Below are 21,370 nucleotides of genomic sequence, written 5' to 3'. Positions count from 1 at the left end.
CCCGCACCGTGATCAGGTCATGGAGAGCACGGGCGGACATGTTCACTGTATTTACAGAACACTCTGGTTCAGTGTTGAATTAAATTTTGAACATCGAGACTTCTACAAGTACTCGTTAAACTTTCTTTTAAATCACGATAATTCTTTATAAACTCATGAATGGTAATTAGATCCAAAATGATTTTAAAAATATCTCATTGTACTAAAAGTATCAAATTCTATATAAAAGCAGTAAGCTGTGGTTGATAAGTACATATAGAGGTCACTCAGGGCAATGCCATGGAATAGAATCGTTATAATTATTTCAAAAAGCGTGTCATGCAATTTGCTACACGGTTTAGTAACTTCCACCGTGCAGTGCAGGTGCATGGCAGTGCAGGTGCATGGCAGTGCAGGTGCATGGTAGTGCAGGTGCATGGTACAGAGTAGTGCGTTTGGAAAAACATGGTATGCCTTTCAGATGATCTAGTAGATTCTCTACCAAATGCACTTTTTAATAGACGTTTTTCCTGGGAGCAAAAAATACTATGTGATAGGTCACATGGACCGCGTTTCCTCAAACACAGTCGTAATGTAGAGTCTACACCTTGAGAGTTCTGTAGTGGATATGTGCAGACCAGTAAAAACGCGAGAAGCTGACACGTATGTCTCAGACAATGGTTTCGTTGTGCGTTACCATGCTGCCCAGGTCAAAGCTGCTGACGACTTCGTCAAACGTGCTGTGAGCGAGCTGGCCAGCAGTCGGGCGCAAATACAAGTAGCCATCCTGGAACTTGATCGGCTGATCCGTGTCCGGTAAAGTCGGTGATCTGGGCCGATTCACTTCCACTACGATACCCTTCCTGGATAGCTTGTAGTAGAGAGATGTACTAGTCTGCCAGCTCTCATCTCTGCTGCACAGGTCAAGAAGCTGCTCCAAGACCGGACCAATTACGCCGTCGAAGACGATATGGCCCAGCATTCTCGCCTTGGCAAAGCCGCCTCCAGGATGTGATAACACTGCGGCCTCTATGTCGTACCACAAGCAGCTGACGCGTATCTTCTCCTCCTGTGGCCAGCAGGCGGTGCGCTTGAGCTCTGCACACTTGGCGGCAAAGTGCTGCTCCCGGTTCAGGATGTCGACAGCCGCAAGGTAGTTGACAAAGACAACGTTGCCGCAGTACTCGGATCTGATGAGCTGGGATCGTGACACTCTGGAACTGTCCAGGAAAGACAGGCCGACACTCGTCATCTCCTTGCCGAGGCGCCGAGGATCGATCGATAGTACAAGAGAGCCTTTATGCTGCCTTACGTCGTGCGGTGGTTGGTGCTTGATCTGGTTGGTTTCGTAGACAATGCTGATCTTGGATGCGGGCATTTGGCTGAGGAGTAGGGCACGTCCGACGGGGTGCTCCAGTAGTGGTGCCAGGTTATGCAGCAGCTCATCTGGATAGTCACCGAATATGAACTCTCCCAGTCGCGGCTGGTCATCCAGTGGCGTGTGATGATACATCCATTCCATGTTGCACTCCAGCGACATGGAGCACTGCGGAAGACGGCAGATCTTCTCGAAGCGGCGCAGCGTCAGCTCGGCCACTTTCAGCCATTTCAGATAGCACTCTCGATCCGCTGGCGGAATACTGGAGTAGCCATGCAGTCCGTATGAGCAAGGGTCCGATGTGCATTGTCTTGTTGTGCTCCAGCTGGTCGCACTGGGTTTGGGTGGGGATTGTACTGCGTGATTCAGAGAGTCCCGTCGAGAGCAATGACTTGCGGTATCAGACACGACGTCATCACTGCCGCTGGTACTTGCCAGGGCTGCACGCGGATTGCCGGCGAACGGTGACAGTTTCCGTAACCATTCGACGCACTCCGCCTTGGAGTCGCACACGACAGAGTGTGGTCTTCCCTTCAACACATTCACTTGTATGCAGACATCAACGCTCGTTCCCGGAGGCCAGGGGCCACCTTCTGCCCGCTGGCGTTTCACCACACTGCGAACGTTACTGGCTATCAGGACGTCCGTGGGTTTCTTGCCTTGGCTAGCGTCTTTCTTACTCGAGTACATTGATAGGGTACCGTGCCTGTCCAGAACGAGAAATCTGCGTCGCCATGTCTTGAGTCGACCGCCAACAAGCTTCGTGACCCAGCCTGCCATCAGGGCTTTCTCCGCGGGCTGAGCCGCCGCGGAGCTGGGGCTGCTTGTCCCGTTGCAGCGTTTCATCTGCTGCAGCATGTGTGGTGTACTACATGCTGAGCTCAGGCAGTTGTCCGACACGGAAAGTTGTCTGCACGCACCGACTGGACGCAATGCAGAGCCGGATGCTGCGGACCTGGGCGACGAGGTGGCCATTGATTTGTCCGAGCACGTTGGTGAGATAATGTTCCATAGCGAGAGACTGGCTTTTCCTAGGGATGGCGTCATGGCAGCAAACGTTACAACAACCTTCTGAATCAGAGCTTGAGTAACACGACCTTTCTGTCCCTCCCTCTATCTCTCTGCAAATGGGACCAGTAGAGAGTGGCGCGCATCCGGTTTCCAAGGTACACACGACAAAATCGGTTCTAAGGCAAAGGGGAGAAACAGACATCGAGCTCTGTGACTTCGGTAATTATTTTTCCACAAGTTCAACTTGTTACAATTGACTACATTTCTTGTGCTATGGACGGTTTTATTAGCCCTTTCGCACTCGCCATCCGACCATCGAGTCACCGACTCGAACACGTGCGCATGAAAGTTGTAGCGGCATAAACGGCCGTGAAGTCGTATGCCAAACCAGGAGGTACAGTACATGCACCACTCGGCACGGCGAATCTACGGCGAATGGTGTAGCATCCGTGTTGTGCTCGCGTCATCAACGTTGCTTGAGCGGCGTTTCTCCAAACGTTGCTGTCCTTCTACAAGTAAAGTTAGTTGGCCAGTCACTGCAACATACGCCTCGACAAATCATGACGGTGGTACTAGTAGCATAGCCTGAGCGTACACACCGCTAGTGATAGACTGATAGGACGAACGATCTCGCTGACTACATCACATTATGTGATGCATGATGAGCCACCGCCAGCAGCTTCCCACCACAGACGCACGGCGATAACCGGGATTGGTTATTGCCGTACCATCAAGGTAGCAGCAGTTCGACTACGGCTTTCTGCACGGAGTCGTGGTTTTCCAAGACTCCCTGGCGTAGACCTATGCCTATGGGCTATGGCCTACTCTTTGCTCTGGCCTGGACTAGAGACCACGATCATGCGTAGATCTACGTTCGTGTTCGGCTTGGCTGCAATGCCGTGCGCGAGCACTGTAAATACACGTTCACCGATGGTTTAGTGCGGTGTGGAGAGGCCGGCTGCTACAGGAGTCTCCGCACCATCGCCTATACTGCATCTCAATCTCTGCCTAAGTTACACAACTGGTAACGTCCCAAGTTGCATCAGCTTACTGCTGGACAGTATTCAGTAACGCTTCGCTCTTTAGCATCCTGTCAACATGTTCTCTACGCCGGTGTGCGAAGCCGAATGTCGTTACATAAAGCCCAAGCAATAATCACTAACTGCTCGCTGGATGGACGATCAGTCACAACAAATCGAGGTGAGCATTTGATGGAGCACGGCTGGACGGCCATGGAACATCGCCGTGTTTTGATAGAATGTCGACTTTCAGTTTTGTCAGCAGTGTAGCATGGCTGCTTTGTAAGGGCTATCGGATCTAGGTCGTTCGCTTTTCATGACCAGCTCCATCAGCGTCAAAGTTATCACACACACCCTTCACAGGGGATCTATCTGATCATGCAGCTAGGTCAATGAGGGCATATACGTACATCTCTTGACAGAAATGAAGAAGCGTTCCTGGTCATTACCCTGACATATAGGCGTTAAGTGCCGAGCTCGATGAACTCTATTCACCTCCATCAACACGTCCATGAGCCTGTCTTTAAATGATCGCTGAGCAGTCTAAAACCTCCTTGGCAAGTTCTTGCGTGTATTTTCATGATCTACATGTACATGTAAATCAACATGATTGTATTCCGTTGATCTTGTCGGTTCTTTGACCACTGAACGACGTCACGTGGTAGCCTCTACAGTCATGCTGTATACTGAGACAGTGCCCGGGAATGACGGGTAGGATACCTTCTGTCTGCAAGACTACACCAGTGGATCTACAAGTACAATTCATGCTGCATGGTTCTTGTCGTGCTGTTTAGTCTTTAGACTTCAGTTCAGGTCTACCCCACAATCATGTAAATAATAATTGTTGTACCCTGGTATATCCCATCATGATTACAGCGCTCAGCAGAACCTGTGACCAGTGCAGTGTGCATGTAGGGCAGTGAACTCTGACAATACGTCACAGTGTTGGACGGCAGGGCAGCGTTGTCGTGTACAAATCCAGTTGATGGTCCTACACATCGCGCAGCCAATGGCAATGTCGACAGTGAAACGGTGATACTAGAGATAGCCACAACTGAATCCTGTAGACCAAGTAGACCGTATGCTCCTACGAAGCACTAAGTGACTGCACATCAAGCTTGCAGGCCCCGGGTGTCGACTATTGTTCAATGTGATCGCCGCCAATCTCACTGATTAGCAGTGATATCTGGCCCGAGTATACTGTCAGTTGGTGTGTAATTGCAAGTAGGGTTGTATTCAAGTACATTGACATTGTACAGTGTCTGTAGCCTGCCTACCACACCACACTCCCCCTTTGACTCCCTGACCTCACAGTCCTCAGCCAGTGCCAGTGGATACTGCTTATGGTCACAGACTCACAGCGGAGTGCGGGTATTTTTAACTAATACTTACTTTCCCCTGCATCCTGCCTGGAAGGACTCTGCTATTCTTAACGTTATCAGTGCAGCTTGCCGCAGCCTTCCGGTGCACAGCCTCCAACAAGTTAGTTACCTAGGTTTAAAGACCAGGGAGGCGTACAGGCTAGGGTTAGTACTGCTCCTCACCCGATCACATGCACTGATTCAGTTTCGGCTGGGGTGGACCGCTGCTGAAAGTGAGTTACTTTTTAGTTTTGTTCCACGTGCCATAACTGGCATAAGGCTCTCATAAGGCTCTCATTCTGACATGTTTATCCCCTGAACAGTACATGTATACGCCACCCAGCCTTCTTCGTCTGAACATAATAATGTGTGTGATGTTCCTCCTCGGCTCCAGTTCAACTGTCGTTGTCTACAATCAGTGATGACTAAACGGCGTGTAGGCATACATGTAGCTTGAGGTACCCTTGGGGATGCCATACAAAATGAAATCCTTCTCCCCTCCTGGGCGAAGGCCCGTGGAGGAAACCATTTTTCTGTGTTTTCTTGGACATGGTAAGAAACAAGAGGCCCGGTGTAATAATGTGTGGAGAGAAATCGCAAGATTATAGTGACGATGCCCGACGGTCAACAATGCGTGCATATACACGAGTGAAATACACAAGACACAAGAGGCACACAAAAGGAAGTAAAATAGGGCTGTTTTCGTTGTTACTCAGACTGAGTCAGAGTTTCATGGCCAAAACCAATCATCAGACCACATAAGGAGATTAGAAAAAAGCACAGGTATGGCATATGAAGCCGAGCGGAATACATGTACATGTATTGAGAACCCGAGATGCAATACAAGCACACCAGAACCATTCTTGACTTTAGTAGCACGCTCTCACAATACATGTAGCGGATGCTTGTGGGTGCCAACTGCCTGGTGCACCATATCAAGAATAGACATTTCTGCCCAGCTTTCTGAGCATGCTCCTCCAATACGAAATCTACACAATCATAGCCATCTACAGTGTGCATTCGGTCATGTTCATTGAGTAATATACAACTGAAAGTGACACTGCATATCACACTGTTCAATGTTCATGCATACCGCCAGGAACTAGGACGTTTATCCTGTATTTCCAATTGTGACCGCTCTCCCCTTCCATCGATAAAGCAGCTATTGCCGTTTAAGCCTCCAAGTGAGAATCAAAAGCCATGTTCTTCACTACCACCCGTACATGAACATATACAATAGGAGTGACATGGGCGTCTTCGTTTAATACCACCTTTACTTCTGAGCAGCTACCGGCCAAATGCGGTTGCGACATATACCTTGCTAGGTGTTAACTTAACCGCACTACTGCTACAATTGCAGGGCATAGACGAGGATACAATGTACTACAGTGGACTACTAGCAGTGGTGTCTGAGAGAACATAGGGATAAGATACATCGTAAGGCGTGTGGATGCAGCTTGACCGCGTGTACTGTCAGTTGTAGCCAAAAAAGGCGACATTGGATATGTTATACAGTGTGGTCTTTGTCGTCTCCATCTTCTTATCTTTCGGAGCACACTGCACTACAATGGACATGTATTGTCATCGTACAAGCCAGCCTTGTAGATCTGCCTCATAGTCGTACAAGCCAAGATTGTGGATCTGCCTCATAGTCGTACAAGCCAAGATTGTGGATCTGCCTCATGGTCGTACAAGCCAAGATTGTGGATCCGCATCATGGTCGTACAGGCCAAGATTGAGGATCTGCCTCATGGTCGCACAACTACAAGCACGAACATACTAGTACATGTACCACTACAGATAAGCCAGACATCATGATTGCTACATTGTATGTTCCTAGAACACAGTAGCAGTAATACCCTATATGGCCACGTGATCAGCTACAGCAGACCTACTGACCGGGATACTGTCATGAAGTACTAATTGTATACATGTGTCATGATGTACATGCTCGAAAACTACAGTACAAACTGTCAATGTACCGGTACATGTACTGCAGTAAGTGTGTGCATCTACAATGTGGTTTGCTAGAGACACAGCTCTCTCCGACCATGTCCCAATTCAGTCACAGAAGTCAGCACATGATTTGCTGCTTCCCACATTACAGTTTACCAGCTGCCTACACTTAACGTTATTGCTGAATCAAAACTGCTCAGACTGGGAAAGACTTTTAAAGTTCAGCGATATATTCAATGCTGTAGACAGCAAGCTGTTTTGGTCATAAAGACCTCATCGGTACAGGGAGTACGAGCTAAATAGGCTACAATATTCATCAGGAATAGTTAAAATACTATTGAGACGGAGCGTCTCTGTAAGTTTGTATCCCTGGTGATATTTGTGCCTGGAGAGCACTATATAAGTGGTGCTCTTCAGACACAATCTTCCTCAGCATACTCAAGCTCAACTGATGAGGGGTGAATTCCCCGAAACACTGTGTATTGAGCAGAGAGTGGTGCTTTCCTGCAGGTTTGCCGAGTCGAAGGTTCGATGGACTTCTCGTGTGCTCCGGATGGCAGTCGTGTGTCAGTCAAGTGAGAATTCAAGTCGGCATGAATAGCGCAAGTTCCCACGTAGGGAGCAACACACAATTCCCTTAGTAGAGTAATGGTGGTTAATACAGTCATGTGACATGCCAACCAACACACCACTCTCTAAAATGCAAAGGTCTGGTAAAGATCACTCCTTGAAGGCTTCATACTGTATTAAAGTCCGTAAAAATGGCGGTAAGCAAACGCCAGCCAACACACCTTGAGGCATTTCCAAGATGTGACAGAACTGCATGCAGCTATAGCGTGTAGTTTGTTTTGTTTTGTTTTGTTTTGGGCAAAAGAATAAGTTGAGTATTTGGTGTGAACCATGTTAGACTTTTAAATTCAAGAGGAGACTGTCTGTGAGGAGAGATTATGTCCAAACAGGGTAGGACACTGTACCCTCTTACACGCGTATGCTATGAGTGGCCCAGTGCCAGTTCGTTCTGAGGAGATGGTGATAAAGCTGCTGCCTTGAACTTTTGGATGTTCTTTGGGTGAAATGGGTGGGGAATGATAGAGGAAGGCAGCTGGTTCCAAATTGGGATGACGGAGTGGGGAAAGGCTCGGCTCACATTGTTCGGGAATTTGCGGGAAGAACATTCTGTAACTGATGGGGATGCGCGGTGGATAGTCGTACAGCCTGGCGGGTGAGGCGTGTGGTCCTGGGCTGGTGTGTCGGGAGTGGAGCCATTCTCGAGAGAAGAGAGGGAGAACTATCGCAAAGGGCTTTATACAGGAGGCAGAGGGCAGCGATGGTGCGGCGAATTATGAGGCTAGGAAGCCAGCATTGCGGATGTATTGCCTTGATGGCTCGCTCCTGCACCCAGTCCAGGCCAGCCGCTTCTAATGGGAAGGAGCTGCCCCCATCCAGACGATTGGGCAGTACTCCATAACCGGCCGGACAAAGGCTTTGTAGGGTCGAAGTCGGGCAGGAATAGCCACCAAGTGAAATGCCTTGCGCAAGGCTCCAAGTCTCTGCGTTGCTCGGACTACAACAGTTCGGATATGCTGGCTGAATTTTAGCTGATGGTCAAACGTGACGCCGAGTACTTTGATGGAGGGCTGCTCCTCGACAGGAGTTCCATTGAACAGAAGACAATGGGGGGGGGGGGGGGGGGGTATTGGCCAGTCCCGACGATGGTGGGAAATTGTAAGGGCCTGAGATTTGGCTGGCTCGAACTGCACTTTCCAATCCGAGCCCCAACTGGATACTAGGTCAAGAGTAGCCTGGAGTACTCTAGCGTTGTCAGGAACAGCAGCGAGAGTTGCAATTTCGGCGTATAGGGTTGTGTCGTCGGCGAATGAGGCAAGGTTGGAGCCGATTGGGAGGTGGTCTTCAGTGCCCGGGGTGTGTGTGTGTGTGTGTGTGTTGACCGCCATTTGCAAACTGTACCGAGATATTCACGTGGAGTCTTCAACTTGAACCAATATTCTATCCACTGAACCTGTCCAATGGATGTGTGGTAGACCGAAGCAGGGAAAAGAAAGGTACCCGTACGGCACTACTCCTTGGACCAAGGTTCCTGCAACTTTGGCGCCCCTATAACAGGATGAGCGTGTATTAAAAAAAATTAAAAGAGAAAAGAAAGAAACCGTTTGAGCCTGCAGCGTCATTCGCAGTGAACAACACTATTCCAGTTTGCCAGTAACAATAACGTGGTCGGGCTATGATTAGTAATCTTTCGTTTTAAAAACTGCTAAATTGAAATAGAAAGCCACTGCAAGTCAGTTTGAAATGGCAAATGCATGATCAAATCTGCAGAATCTGTGACGATTGAAAGTTACAGTTACTCACACCAATCACCAAACCGCACACATACAAACACACAAACACACACATGGCACACAAGCGCACATACACACACACACACACACACACACACGTACACACACATACACACACACACACACACACACACACACACACACATAAACACACACATAAACACACACACACACACACATAAACACACACACACACATAAACGCGCACACCGTGACACACTCACTGCACAGGCAGAAGCATGAACACTGGCTTGCCGTGGATCTCTGCATTGCACCTGCTTGCCACAAAACCAAAGAACGGTAAGACAGCATTCATAGGCAGCACGTACGTTGCTTCCCACCATGTACTGGCAAGATTGGAAATGTGAGACACACGAACTGACACTTTTCGAATCCTAGTGAAGCAGTCAACGGACATCCGAAAATGCAGAACGCTTCCAAACTGCACGCATCGTCTGGATACGACATCCGCATTGCCATCAAATACTTTCACATCCTGCGCTGACTGGCAGAACAATCCATTTCCAGCACGCAGACAGCTTGCATCCTCATCCTCATTGCCACCATCAGTATCATCAGCATTGTTAAGTATAGGGTCATGGTTTGAAACAAAAACTGAGTGAGTATCTGCAGCTGGGTACTCGTTTTGTGGACGAGTTCGATGAAGAGTTTTAAGATCAGTCACTCCCACACTGAGTAGTTTGCAGTCGTTACTGGATATCATTACGCACCACTCGCAGCAAGGCTTGTCATACGCTTCAGTGCTACCGACAACTGCGTATGACATCATCGACGTGTCATTACGATGACGACCGCGTTGCGTAGTGCCTGCCAGTGCCCTGCCGTCGTGCGTTGCCATGCAGCCGTTGTAGCAATCCGCCGGTCTGAACAATAGTGGGTACTTGGCAGCAGGCACACGGTACAGTTTATACACACCGCTGTCACGGCGACATGGCCTGAGCTCACACCAGTGACCAGGGGGTGGCTGCTTGAGATACATGTCAGTGGCGGTTGCGGCAATGCACACCACGGACTTGCCTTGCGCCGAACTGGTAGTCAAGGTGACGCTTGGAACACAGTCGAAGAGGTGAGTAGAGTGCAGGGTTGGAGCTGGCGGACACATGACTGCTATCTGCCATGGAGTGTGCGTTGCCTTGGCAACCTTGTCTAGTTGAACGTGCCACTCGATGTCATGACTGCGCACGTTCCAGACGTATTCCACTCGACACGGTGACACACAACAGCCGGACAACAGTGTGCCACATCGCTGTACAGCATCCCGGACACTCTCAAATTCCGTCCATTCAAATCTCCAACTGTATACGGACGGTGCAGGCAGTTCACAGGTGCTCGACAGATACGGAATAGTATTCAGCATGTCCGTGGTGCTGCGAGTGCAGAATGCATGCAACGACTCCCTGGCTTTGCGGTTCGTTGCAGTTTTCAATTGCCTACGGACTCGCTGCAAATAGGATATGTGTTGCTCAAGATGCAGTTTTTGCTGTTCAATTCCACACTGCAGCTCCCAACGGAGTTCATCGATTGTATCGTAGAAGGCATTTTCTCGAGCGGCTAAATTCTGGCGGAGTTTTTCAAACATATCACCTACATCCTGTGAGGCTTTAGTAGCAGTTTGCCGGATATCAGCCATGCACATTTCCATCGCTGTTACATCATTCTGTTTAGCATATAGCTGTTCATCCAACGCCGAGCAGAACTGATCCACCCATTGCTTCATGATGTCATCACAAACGATGTGTGCTTCGCTGCCTTCCTGTGATGTCATAGAATCCGGCATGTGATTCGAGTCATGGGCATGGTCAAGTTCATCCAGGGTGAATACTCCGCTATCCCTGCGGGCTCGACGGCTGGTTGATGATGTTTCAAAGGCAAACGATGAAGTCTGATGCTGGCAGTCAGGGTAACATGGTCTTCTTGGCTCTTCGTGTTGTTGTTGTTGCTGCTGCTGAATTGGTGCCAGAGTGGTGTGGCAGTTGGTGGTTCTACTTTTATTGTGTGCAATGAAATGATCGCTGCAGAGCGCTGCACAACACTCTACACAAGCAGCAACCGCTTGGCGATCTGCAATATCCTCAGCGCACCAGTCGCACGCGCAGAGACGACGGGTAGCTAAATCCGACTCAGCACCACTGCAGCCGCGAGTGTGACCAGTGCATGCCACCCCCAGCCCCAGGGTACGACGGCCTACGCTGCTCTTGACTATGGCATGCTGCTGGTCAAGGCTACGGATACAGTCACTGAGATTTGTCCACGAGAAGCACTCTGGACATCGCAATCCTCCCGATGCGCGAGGTGCGGAATGGTCTGACGGGGTCAGCACTTCCAATCGCTCGCCATAGCAATGCTCGCACAAGCTGTGAAAGCAACACAGCAGGTATGTGGCAGCTCCATGCGTTTCGCGCAACTTCTTACAACCAACACATGCTTGCCCATCGCCATCTTTCTCACTACAGATTGCTGCTGACATCTTCTTCTTCAGGAATGGAGTCGCAACCTCTATTTCGTACCATCTTCTTCTTCCTTCCATCATTTCAGAATCTTACGATTTTTGAGCAGACTACAGTCGAGTCATGACGACACCGTACCGTCACACAGGCCCGGTCCTACTCATCACATGCACGTATACATGCACACTTCACTTGAAGTAACAGTTCACAGTCGTCAGTAATCATTCATTCATGGTCATCACTCATCAGGCGAGCTTTATTTTTGTATGATACTATGAATGCTGACTTTTGCTGTGTCATGTGTGCGCGGCACTACATGTCTACACGCACGTGCGAGGCTAGCTAGGTAGATCTGGGCCAGCGCGCCACTGCACTCTCTAGATCTCTGTTCCGACCGTAGCGTAGATCTAGCGTAGAGGTACTGCACTGCGGGTTTGTGCTTCGAACTCGAAGATTCGATCAAGCACAAACACAGTTCCGATGAAACAAAATAATTATTTTTTTACTTGAAAGCATCTACTACTATACTAGTACTCAGCCATTCCCGTCGTACCGGTACGGACGTCGGTAGAGCGATCCTGTATGGTAATTGGTAGATCAACTACTAGTAGGATTGTACTTGGTGAGAGCGCTAGCGGTGTAAATATAAAGTCAGGGCAGAACCTTTTTTTACAGCCGTCTCTGCCATCGATCGGAACAGTAGCTGACCGTGAACATGGCCAAGGAGCTATTTCTAAAGGCGAACAACGCCAAGGGAGAGTTTGTGCGAGTGGCGGCATCGTTTCGGAATTTCATTCGTGCTGATCCTCAGGCTAAGTTTCCTGCCGAGGCTGGACGTTATCACCTGTACCTTTCCTTGGCCTGCCCATGGGCGTCCAGAACATACTTTCTTTTGAAAGCCAAAGGCCTGGAGAAGGTGATCAGCAAGAGTGTGGTCCACTGGAAGATCTCTGGAGATCGGAGTTGGGAATTTATTCCTGGAAAGTACCGGTGTGATGCGGATACTGTATTGGGTAAAGAGACGATACGAGAAATTTATCAAACGTCTGATCCTGGGTACTCGGGTCGCGTGACCGTCCCTGTGTTGTTTGATAAGAAGACGAAGAAGATCGTCAACAATGAATCGTCCGAAATCATCCGCATGCTAAACACGGAGTTCAATGAGTTTTGTGAGACGAGCGAGCAGAGAAAGCTGGATCTGTACCCCGAAGAGCTGCGCAGCACCATTGAGAAATGGAACGATTTCTGCTATCCAAACGTAAACAACGGAGTGTACAGGAGTGGGTTTGCCACTTCTCAAGAAGCATACGATACAGCGGTGGCCCAGCTGTTTGATGCGTTGGATACGCTGGAGGAGCACTTGAGTCAGAACAGATACTTGGCTGGCAGTACGTTTACGGAGGCCGACATTCGTCTGTTTGTCACTCTCGTGCGCTTCGATATGGTCTACGTGGGTCACTTCAAATGCAACAAGCGTCGCATTGTCGATTATCCAAACCTTTGGGCGTATACACGTGAGCTGTATCAAATGCCTGGCGTAGACGAGACGGTGGATCGGTTTCACATCGAGCATCACTATCAGGAGTCGCATGGTCAGATCAACCCGCACGGAATTGTGGCCATTGGCCCACAGCTAGACTTCACAATCCCACATGGACGCGACGTCCAGTTTGCATGATCAGTGTAATGTCGCTGCATATAATGAATGGTAAAGGACCCTCCGCGAGTAGGTACGCAATGTGAGTAGTTAAATACCATGCCAATGGACTCCTGCAGTCATGGGCCTGCAGAGTGCTAAACTTCTATTCAGGTATCATCCGATTTTCACTTGTGAATTTTCCGCTCTTTACAATTTCACGCCGGTCTTTTACGTTGATTTTGATGCTGATGATTCTTAGCCCGCTCTACCGAACCAATTCATATTTGGGTTACAAATGAACTCTAGATGTATCTGCTAATACACAAGTGTTCAGGATACTCATCTTGATACTCTCCACTCCACCATGTCTCGAGTTTAAAGTCATCCTTCCAAGTAGGCATATTCTTTTCATTACTAAGATTATTAAAACTCGGATGTGGACAGTTAGTCATAACTCGTAACATTTTGTCCTTTCTTTTATCAATGATTACCAGGCTTACCTTTTTGTTGAAGTAGGTATGTGCAGAACGTTACACAGTGCACATTGAGTTTCTGGATTAAAATCGAACACGCTAATCTCCTTCTCCCATTACATTGTGATAAGGCCATGGTGTGATGTTGCTTCTAGACTGCTAGGACCACTGGGGTGTACGGGCCCAGTATGTATTGGCCTTATTCCTGTGCTTGCGTGCCCGAACGCGTGCACGCTCGCACGTGTGTGTGTGTGTGTGTGTGTGTGTGTGTGTGTGTGTGTGTGTGTGTGTGTGTGTGTGTGTGTGTGTGTGTGTGTGTGTATGTATTCCATGCGTGTGACATGGACAACTTGTCCGTCTGAACAACTTGTCCATCTGATCTTGATGTACCGCATTTGGATTTATGATTCACATCCCTCGAGTACAGTAAGCCGAAACCCTAGAAAACGATATTCGGCGGTGTCACATTTGAATCGACTCATGTGCATGTCATGCACAATAACCTTTGAATGCTTTGGTTGTCACGCTAATCTCCTTCTCCCATTACATTGTGATAAGGCCATGGTGTGATGTTGCTTCTAGACTGCTAGGACCACTGGGGTGTACGGGCCCAGTATGTATTGGCCTTATTCCTGTGCTTGCGTGCCCGAACGCGTGCACGCTCGCACGTGTGTGTGTGTGTGTGTGTGTGTGTGTGTGTGTGTGTGTGTGTGTGTGTGTGTATGTAGTTGCTATGTCTAAAACATAGCTGTTCGCTATCATCGCTCCCGCGATGGGCATGTCTGAGGTCTGAGGTCTGAGGTATGTATTCCATGCGTGTGACATGGACAACTTGTCCGTCTGAACAACTTGTCCGTCTGATCTTGATGTACCGCATTTGGATTTATGATTCATATCCCTCGAGTACAGTGAGCCGAAACCCTAGAAAACGATATTCGGCGGTGTCGCATTTGAATCGACTCATGTGCATGTCATGCACAATAACCTTTGAATGCTTTGGTTGTCCTGCAGCGCAGGATGTGCTTGGGTTAGTCCTTGGAAGGCTTGGTGGGTGCGGATCTGTGAAGCAAGAGATTATCAACTACATGGTATTATAGTATGGTACATTTGGTGATCACTACCTGTGTACCGTACTTTTACAGGTGTTTTCATTTGCCTGCGAATTCATGCAAATACGATATTGATTATTGTACAATCTCATGCACATGAGATTGACAGTACAATCACTCATGTACCGGTACGTGTAGTATCATACAGTATGCTGGTGGTTCCACGCGGGATAAATATTATCCCTGAAATGCGCTACACAACACTCCAGACACGCAGCAGGACGCAGCAGCCGCTTTGCGATCTACTAGTACTAGTATATACCAGTACATGTACCGTATTTTTCTGAGTACACTCAAACGCCTCTTATCCGGACGCCTCAGATAGGGGCACGTCTCTCTACCGGGCACCTTCAGCTTGAGTTCCTATAGCACAAATGCGTCGAATTTGGGTTTTTTGAACTTTTTCCGTATGTGGAAGTGCTTGTTTCACTGCCAACCTATGTAACCCCCACATTTTTATCAATGGGTTCCTTTTGTATCCTCAACATGTGCAATACGTGCCAAATAAACTTCTTCAAAAAATGTTATCATACATGGTAGATGAGTTATTCTGAGATACGGGCAAATCTGAGATACGGGCAGTGCCCGGTCCCAAGGTGCCCGGATAAGAGACGTCCGAGTGTACAATAGCATGGTATAGTGCGCACCTTTTTTATAACGCGCACCCCCAATCTTCATTGGTGGTGCGCACTTCAATCTTCATCGAAGTACAGTCAACTTCGCTTATAACGACACTCGGCGGGGCATCAGAAAAGTGTCCTTATTCGCGAAGTGTCGTTATACCCGAAGTCTCATTACATGTACATGTATACAGGTACTGTAGTATGGACTTTTTTTTTTATTTATTTATTTTTTTATAGACAACACCTCATGGCATGAGAAGAAAATCAGCCAGTACGGGAGATGTGGGTGTTAACCAACCATGGTGAATAAAAGAAGAAAAGTAATGGTCAAGATGGAGAAGCATGGGCCGGGAGGGACAAATGATGGTGAATCTAGTGAGCAGATTTAAATGCGTCCAGGGTACTCGCGTGACTTAAATTTTTTTTTGCTCTGGGCATGGAAATTCTGTCGTTATTCGCGAATTGTCGTTATATCCGCAGTCGTTATAAGCGAAGTTGACTGTACACTGTACATGCATTTCTAGTCCATCGGCCAAGTCTCAAAATCGAAAGTGGTGATGCACTGAGCTTCCAACTAAACGCGACCATACCCAGCACGTAGAGAATATATCAGAGAACACTATTCCGTTTGTTGGACGTGCCGAATTCAGTCCAGGGCGTCGATACGAAGCGTTCTTCGTCGCCGAGTTTTTTACTGTGCGCTCCATTTGAGAGTGCGCAGAGTTCTGATCGAGAGTTTTTTGAGCAGATTTTCAAATTTTTGAGGCTGTCAGCTGACAGCTGTCAACCCTAAATGGCACTTAGTATGGGACAGGCAATAGGTTTTGGTGCCTCCGTATGCCTTCTAATAATAATAAGTTCTATCTTCCTTCGTTTCACTTCGCTGCTTCGCCCACCACCTCAGGAGATGACAGCGTACCTGCACTAGTCAGCTCTCGCTAACCCTGTCTCTCTTTCTCCGTCTTAGCGCTCGTCATTCGTGTCCTTCTGCTGGGGCGAGCTTGATACTGTTGTGTCGTAGTTTTTAGGCAATAGTGGCTGTTGTTCGCGTGACGATCAGGATTTATGGAGAAAGACGACGACTCGCCAAGTTCCCATGCAGCCACAGACGGCGTAGCAATTCTTACCGCCAACCCTTCGAGCAACGGAACCGGCCTGAGTTGGAAATCGTGTCTGTGTAATTGTGCCACGATACGGATGAAACACACAGGCTCACATGTGACGAGATGAAGATAATCTCAACAGGCTGACGGAAATCCAACAGGCTCACGGGAACGCTGCAGTTATGGTCGGAGACGCGGAGTTATTTAGTCACTGGTAAATGTTGCATCAAGTGCTGTGTGCTCTAACACAATTGCAAAAATCATGAAAAAGCGAAAATAATGCTATGATGGGGCTGAGTCACACGTAGGCACCGGCGGATTATGCTCGCGAAATCAAGGAATTATGCTTTCATGGATTCTCGCATTATGCTCGTAAAATCCTCATATTATGCTTTGGCACCCGGGGATATATATGTAGGACTCAGTGACCAGTCAAGGCCCCGTGACCAATCACGGTCCCCGTGACCAGTCAAACAGTCACAACCCCCCCATGACCAGTCACAAATTAGTTTACCAGTCACAATGCCCCATGACCAGTCACAAATCACCATACATGTACATGTGTAAAGTACACAGTTCGTGACTGCTCGCAGGGTGCTTCGTACTGCAGGATTTGTTGTGGAAACTATAATTCCCTATGACGGGTCACAGAATACAGTTGTGACCACTATAATTCCATGCGAACAGTTACATGCGGAATGTACAGTTGTGACCACTCTTTCTCTGTGAGTAGTCACAGGCAGAATATAGGTATTTCTGTATTACAAGAGAGATTGGAGGCTTTGTCACAACTCTGAGTTTCACGTATTACTACGATCGTCAGGCAACTGAGGGCTCCTAAACGGGCAGCCTGAACATAACGGGGAGCAAGGTGGGAAATTCTGAGGGGTATCATAGGCGACGGGTATTATAGTGCAAGAGTCAGGTGCAGGCGTGAAGTTGCCAAGTCTTCAGACTTGGGGCTATGCAGCAGCAGTTCCAGCGTGAATGACATAGAATAGAGCTGGGGACCACACATGCCCGCACCATTACACACACATACACCCATACTCTCTCCCATTTCTCACATACACCCACACGTGCGCGCGCGCGCACACACATACACACACACACACACACACTCATTCTCTAAATCTCTCTCTCTCGCACACACACACACACACACACATTATGTCATTCATTCTCTACATCACACACACACACACACACACACACACACACACACACACACACACACACACACCTGGCTTGGTGTACAGCTGCCAAATGCTTAGCCACGCCGCCCCCGAGACAGGGGGAGAGTAGAAGAGAGAGTTTGAGACACACACACACACACACACACACACACACACACACCTGGCCTGGTGTACAGCTGCCAAATGCTTGGCCACGCCTCCCCCCCCCCCCCCCCCCCCCCCCCCCCCCCCGAGACAGGGGGAGAGTAGAAGAGAGAGAGTTTGAGACACACACACACACACATACACACACACACATACACACACACACACACACACACACACACATTCTCTAAATCTCACACACACTCACACACACATTCTCTCTCTCTCTCACACACACACTCTCTTTCTCACGCATGCACACACACACACACACACACACACACACACACACACACACTCACACATGCGCGCGCACACTTACTCACACACACACACACACACACACACACACACACACACACACACACAAATAGGCAGCGGGACTACCAGCTAGATTCACTTGACCTTGCGGACAAAGTTACGGAGGTAGAACTTGTTTTCATGACGACACTTGGACACAAGTACTTCTGTATTATTATTTTATCTCTTTTCAACCAATCCACAAGCCAAGAAGAGATGCGTAGACGGAAGAACCGTACTCTTGGTGATACTGATCGCAAACATGAATAATTCCTCCAGGCCATTGAGCACCCAATTCTAAACCTTATCTAAGCAAAGCAGCATGCCAGTTCAAGAACATCTCGTCAGACATACATATCGACACATGTCTGGTGCACTCTCATTACAAGCAGGCATCGCAGGCTACATTCGCACCAGCAATCAAAAGAAGTTGAAGTGAGTGAATATTTCTATAAAATTAATAATTGGAAGACAAATGAAGGTGTGGAGGATCGCCCAAAAACACTGACAAGGAGACAGTAAACGGTACACAGTACTCGTATGCATGTACTTATACACGTTATAGCAGCACAACGAGAAAGACCATGATGCATAATGTTGCATCAATAAATTTTACAGAGTTATTTTGGGAGTAGAAATGAAGATGTGTTCGAAGCAGTAAACTGCGTAAGCACTACGTTGAGCCAGAATATTGAAATACAGTTTCCTGCAGTCAAAACAAGACACTCACACTTCTCTGGTCTAGTTCGCCATTCTTATCGATAAACATGACTTGATTTAATTTCTTACGATGGTTCTTGAGAATGGATCAATGATGTCTTGAATAGATGTCTTCCTGAACGACTTCAACTGAGAGGCAGTTTCAGTTTCAACAAGCTGGACATTGTTTTTCTGTGGAGTCTTCCACAAGAATGACAGAGCTACACACACGAAGGTGCTTGATGTACTCAGTACCTTCTTGGAAATGAACATATTTTCATTTCCATCTTCATTATATTTTCGTCTCTGCATCGTCGACGATGTCCACTTCTGACTCCGTAATCTTGTCACCCATCCTCTCCAAAAACACAAATCGAGTGCTGCTTGCATGCTGGATCAGTTGAAGTCAGTCTCTGCTCTAGCAAGATCGGCATGCAAAAATTACATGACTGAAAATATTCCGAAATAGCTTTTCTGAACGACGAAGTTTGTTCTTCAATATGATGAATAGCACAACCTACTAGCCAGAACGTCCTCTCAAAAGAGATTCTATCTGAAGCCTGCAAGATTTTCGACCACCCTTCGTTTTGGAGAGGAGCCCACACACACCAGACTCGAGCTACAAGTAAACTACGCGGAGATCGAGAGTTGATCGAAATCTTTCTTGCTCACTTCTGAAACCTGTGAAGGAAAAAAGTATGCTGAACGCGTGAATGCCTACAGTTGAGTCGTAATATTTTGACGTGGATCCTGTGACCGTTCACAGAGAAAGTCGCGGCTGTTTCTGACTGGTCATCGGGATTCAAACTGGTGTGTGACTTTATGACTGCTCTTCGGGGATTTGTGACTGTTTGATTGGTCACGGGGATCGTGATCGGTCATCGAGACGTGACTGCTCACTGAGTCCTACATATATTCACTTTGTTGTACTTATGGAGCCTCAACGTTCGGGAAATTGTGCCATTTTTCGTACTTGCAAGTTGCAAGTGGCCATAAGTACAAGAAAATACATGTACAGTAGGTATCGGTTATAGCGTGGGTGTTTGAAAAACGACTTTCTATTCTTATTTCCGATATTTCTTACACACGATACATCAAGTGTGACATAATCATAATGCATATACGCAGGGGTAGGAACATCATTGTACGTGCAACGTAGTGCTACTGTGCATGTGACTGGTCATACAGTAGTCCCATGGCATAGGCGGCTTACCATGTGGTTATCCAACATGAGTTACATGACCACAACAGTTGAACCTGCAGCACTACAACGCAACGCGAGTCAGATCAGAACTGCATTGGCCAATTATATGGGCAGATGTTATTACTACAGGCGATACACTTTGTACTAATCTGGCATGTTTCGCTACACAAAGTCCATTCTTAGGACCGATATATTCTACTATGCGAAAAATTGCTAGTAAGAATAAAAGTGCACTTGAAACCCATGTTATGATTATGAAAACATGACAGTTCATTCTTGTAGGCGGTATATTCTTTTACACGACCACGCTATAACCGATACGCACTGTACATGAGTATCCCCATACCAAGGGCAAGGTGTCCATGCATGTAAGGGCCTGGTCAGACTGCGGCCAAATCGAAATAATCCTGGGATTATAATCCGAATCTCCATAGTAACTTGCCGCCAGAGCGGCAAAAGCGAGAGTTGACGCTCCAAAAAAGAGCAAGAACGGGCCACGCTTTTCCGCTCCAAACAGGAGTTTGACGCTGATACGCAATTGACGCTGATATTCACTGATTTTTTTTCACTCTCGATATCGAGGAGCTTATTGGCCACGGACAACAACAAAACTCATATAGTACGGGGGCCAGGCATCAAAAAAGTGGCTGAAAAAAACTTTCGTTTCCACTTCGTCCGCACAACAATTTGACTGCAGATAATGAAAGCAGTGGCCTTCCTGACACGGAATCAACAAAAAATTGCTTCAAAATGCGAATGGAAGGCCTCCATCGAGTAACTTTTCTCGCACCTGTTCAGCCATTGCCGCTTGTCTCTTGCGCTGAGTTTCTTCTCCGCGCGAGCAGTCACGCAACGGTAAGTTTTCCTCACGGGACTGTCCCGTCCATTGTACGGCGAACTGAGCATAGTCCGCGCTGCGCGAAACACGCGTACAGAGTCTAGTCTCACACCTCACGTGCTCAGCGGTCCACGTGGAGTGTCAAGTTTCAAAAGTGAACTCGGATGTGTCGATTCACGTACTACTACTGCGCTTCTTCTCCGTTTTTGCCTTTTTGTACTCTCACGCATAATAGTAAGTAGTTTGTTTTCGGGTGGTGAGGTTCTGGAAAGTCGATGTCACAGGCAGATTGTCCCCAGCGGACAACTCGGCAAAGTCTATCTGTACCAGTTGTAGAGCCAGGGCGAAAGGAGTGCATATTCTGTCAGAAATTTCAGCTGGGAAAGAAGCACAAGTATCAGAAAACTTCGCAGTGCCAGTCACACAACGCTGCCCAGAAAGTGCTAGACGCAGCTAAGTTGCGGAAAGACGAGGCTATTGTAATAGCTATTGGTTCTCAGTCTTGCCTCA

At 47.9% G+C, this 21,370-nt stretch overlaps 1 protein-coding gene across 1 annotated transcript; it reads left to right on the top strand.

Moving 5' to 3' along the window:
- Positions 1-12,070: 12,070 nt before the first annotated feature.
- Positions 12,071-13,798, top strand: LOC135809920 (glutathionyl-hydroquinone reductase YqjG-like). Its single transcript, XM_065323371.1, has one exon. The coding sequence runs from the start codon at positions 12,248-12,250 to the stop codon at positions 13,208-13,210; it is 963 nt and encodes a 320-aa protein (XP_065179443.1). The 5' UTR covers positions 12,071-12,247; the 3' UTR covers positions 13,211-13,798.
- Positions 13,799-21,370: the final 7,572 nt, after the last annotated feature.

The sequence above is a fragment of the Sycon ciliatum genome, chromosome 2, assembly GCF_964019385.1.
Source record: "Sycon ciliatum chromosome 2, ocSycCili1.1, whole genome shotgun sequence".
In the NCBI taxonomy this organism is placed as follows: domain Eukaryota; kingdom Metazoa; phylum Porifera; class Calcarea; order Leucosolenida; family Sycettidae; genus Sycon; species Sycon ciliatum.
The sequence above is the reverse complement of the archived record's forward strand: the minus strand, read 5'-3'. Positions and strand labels throughout refer to the sequence as shown.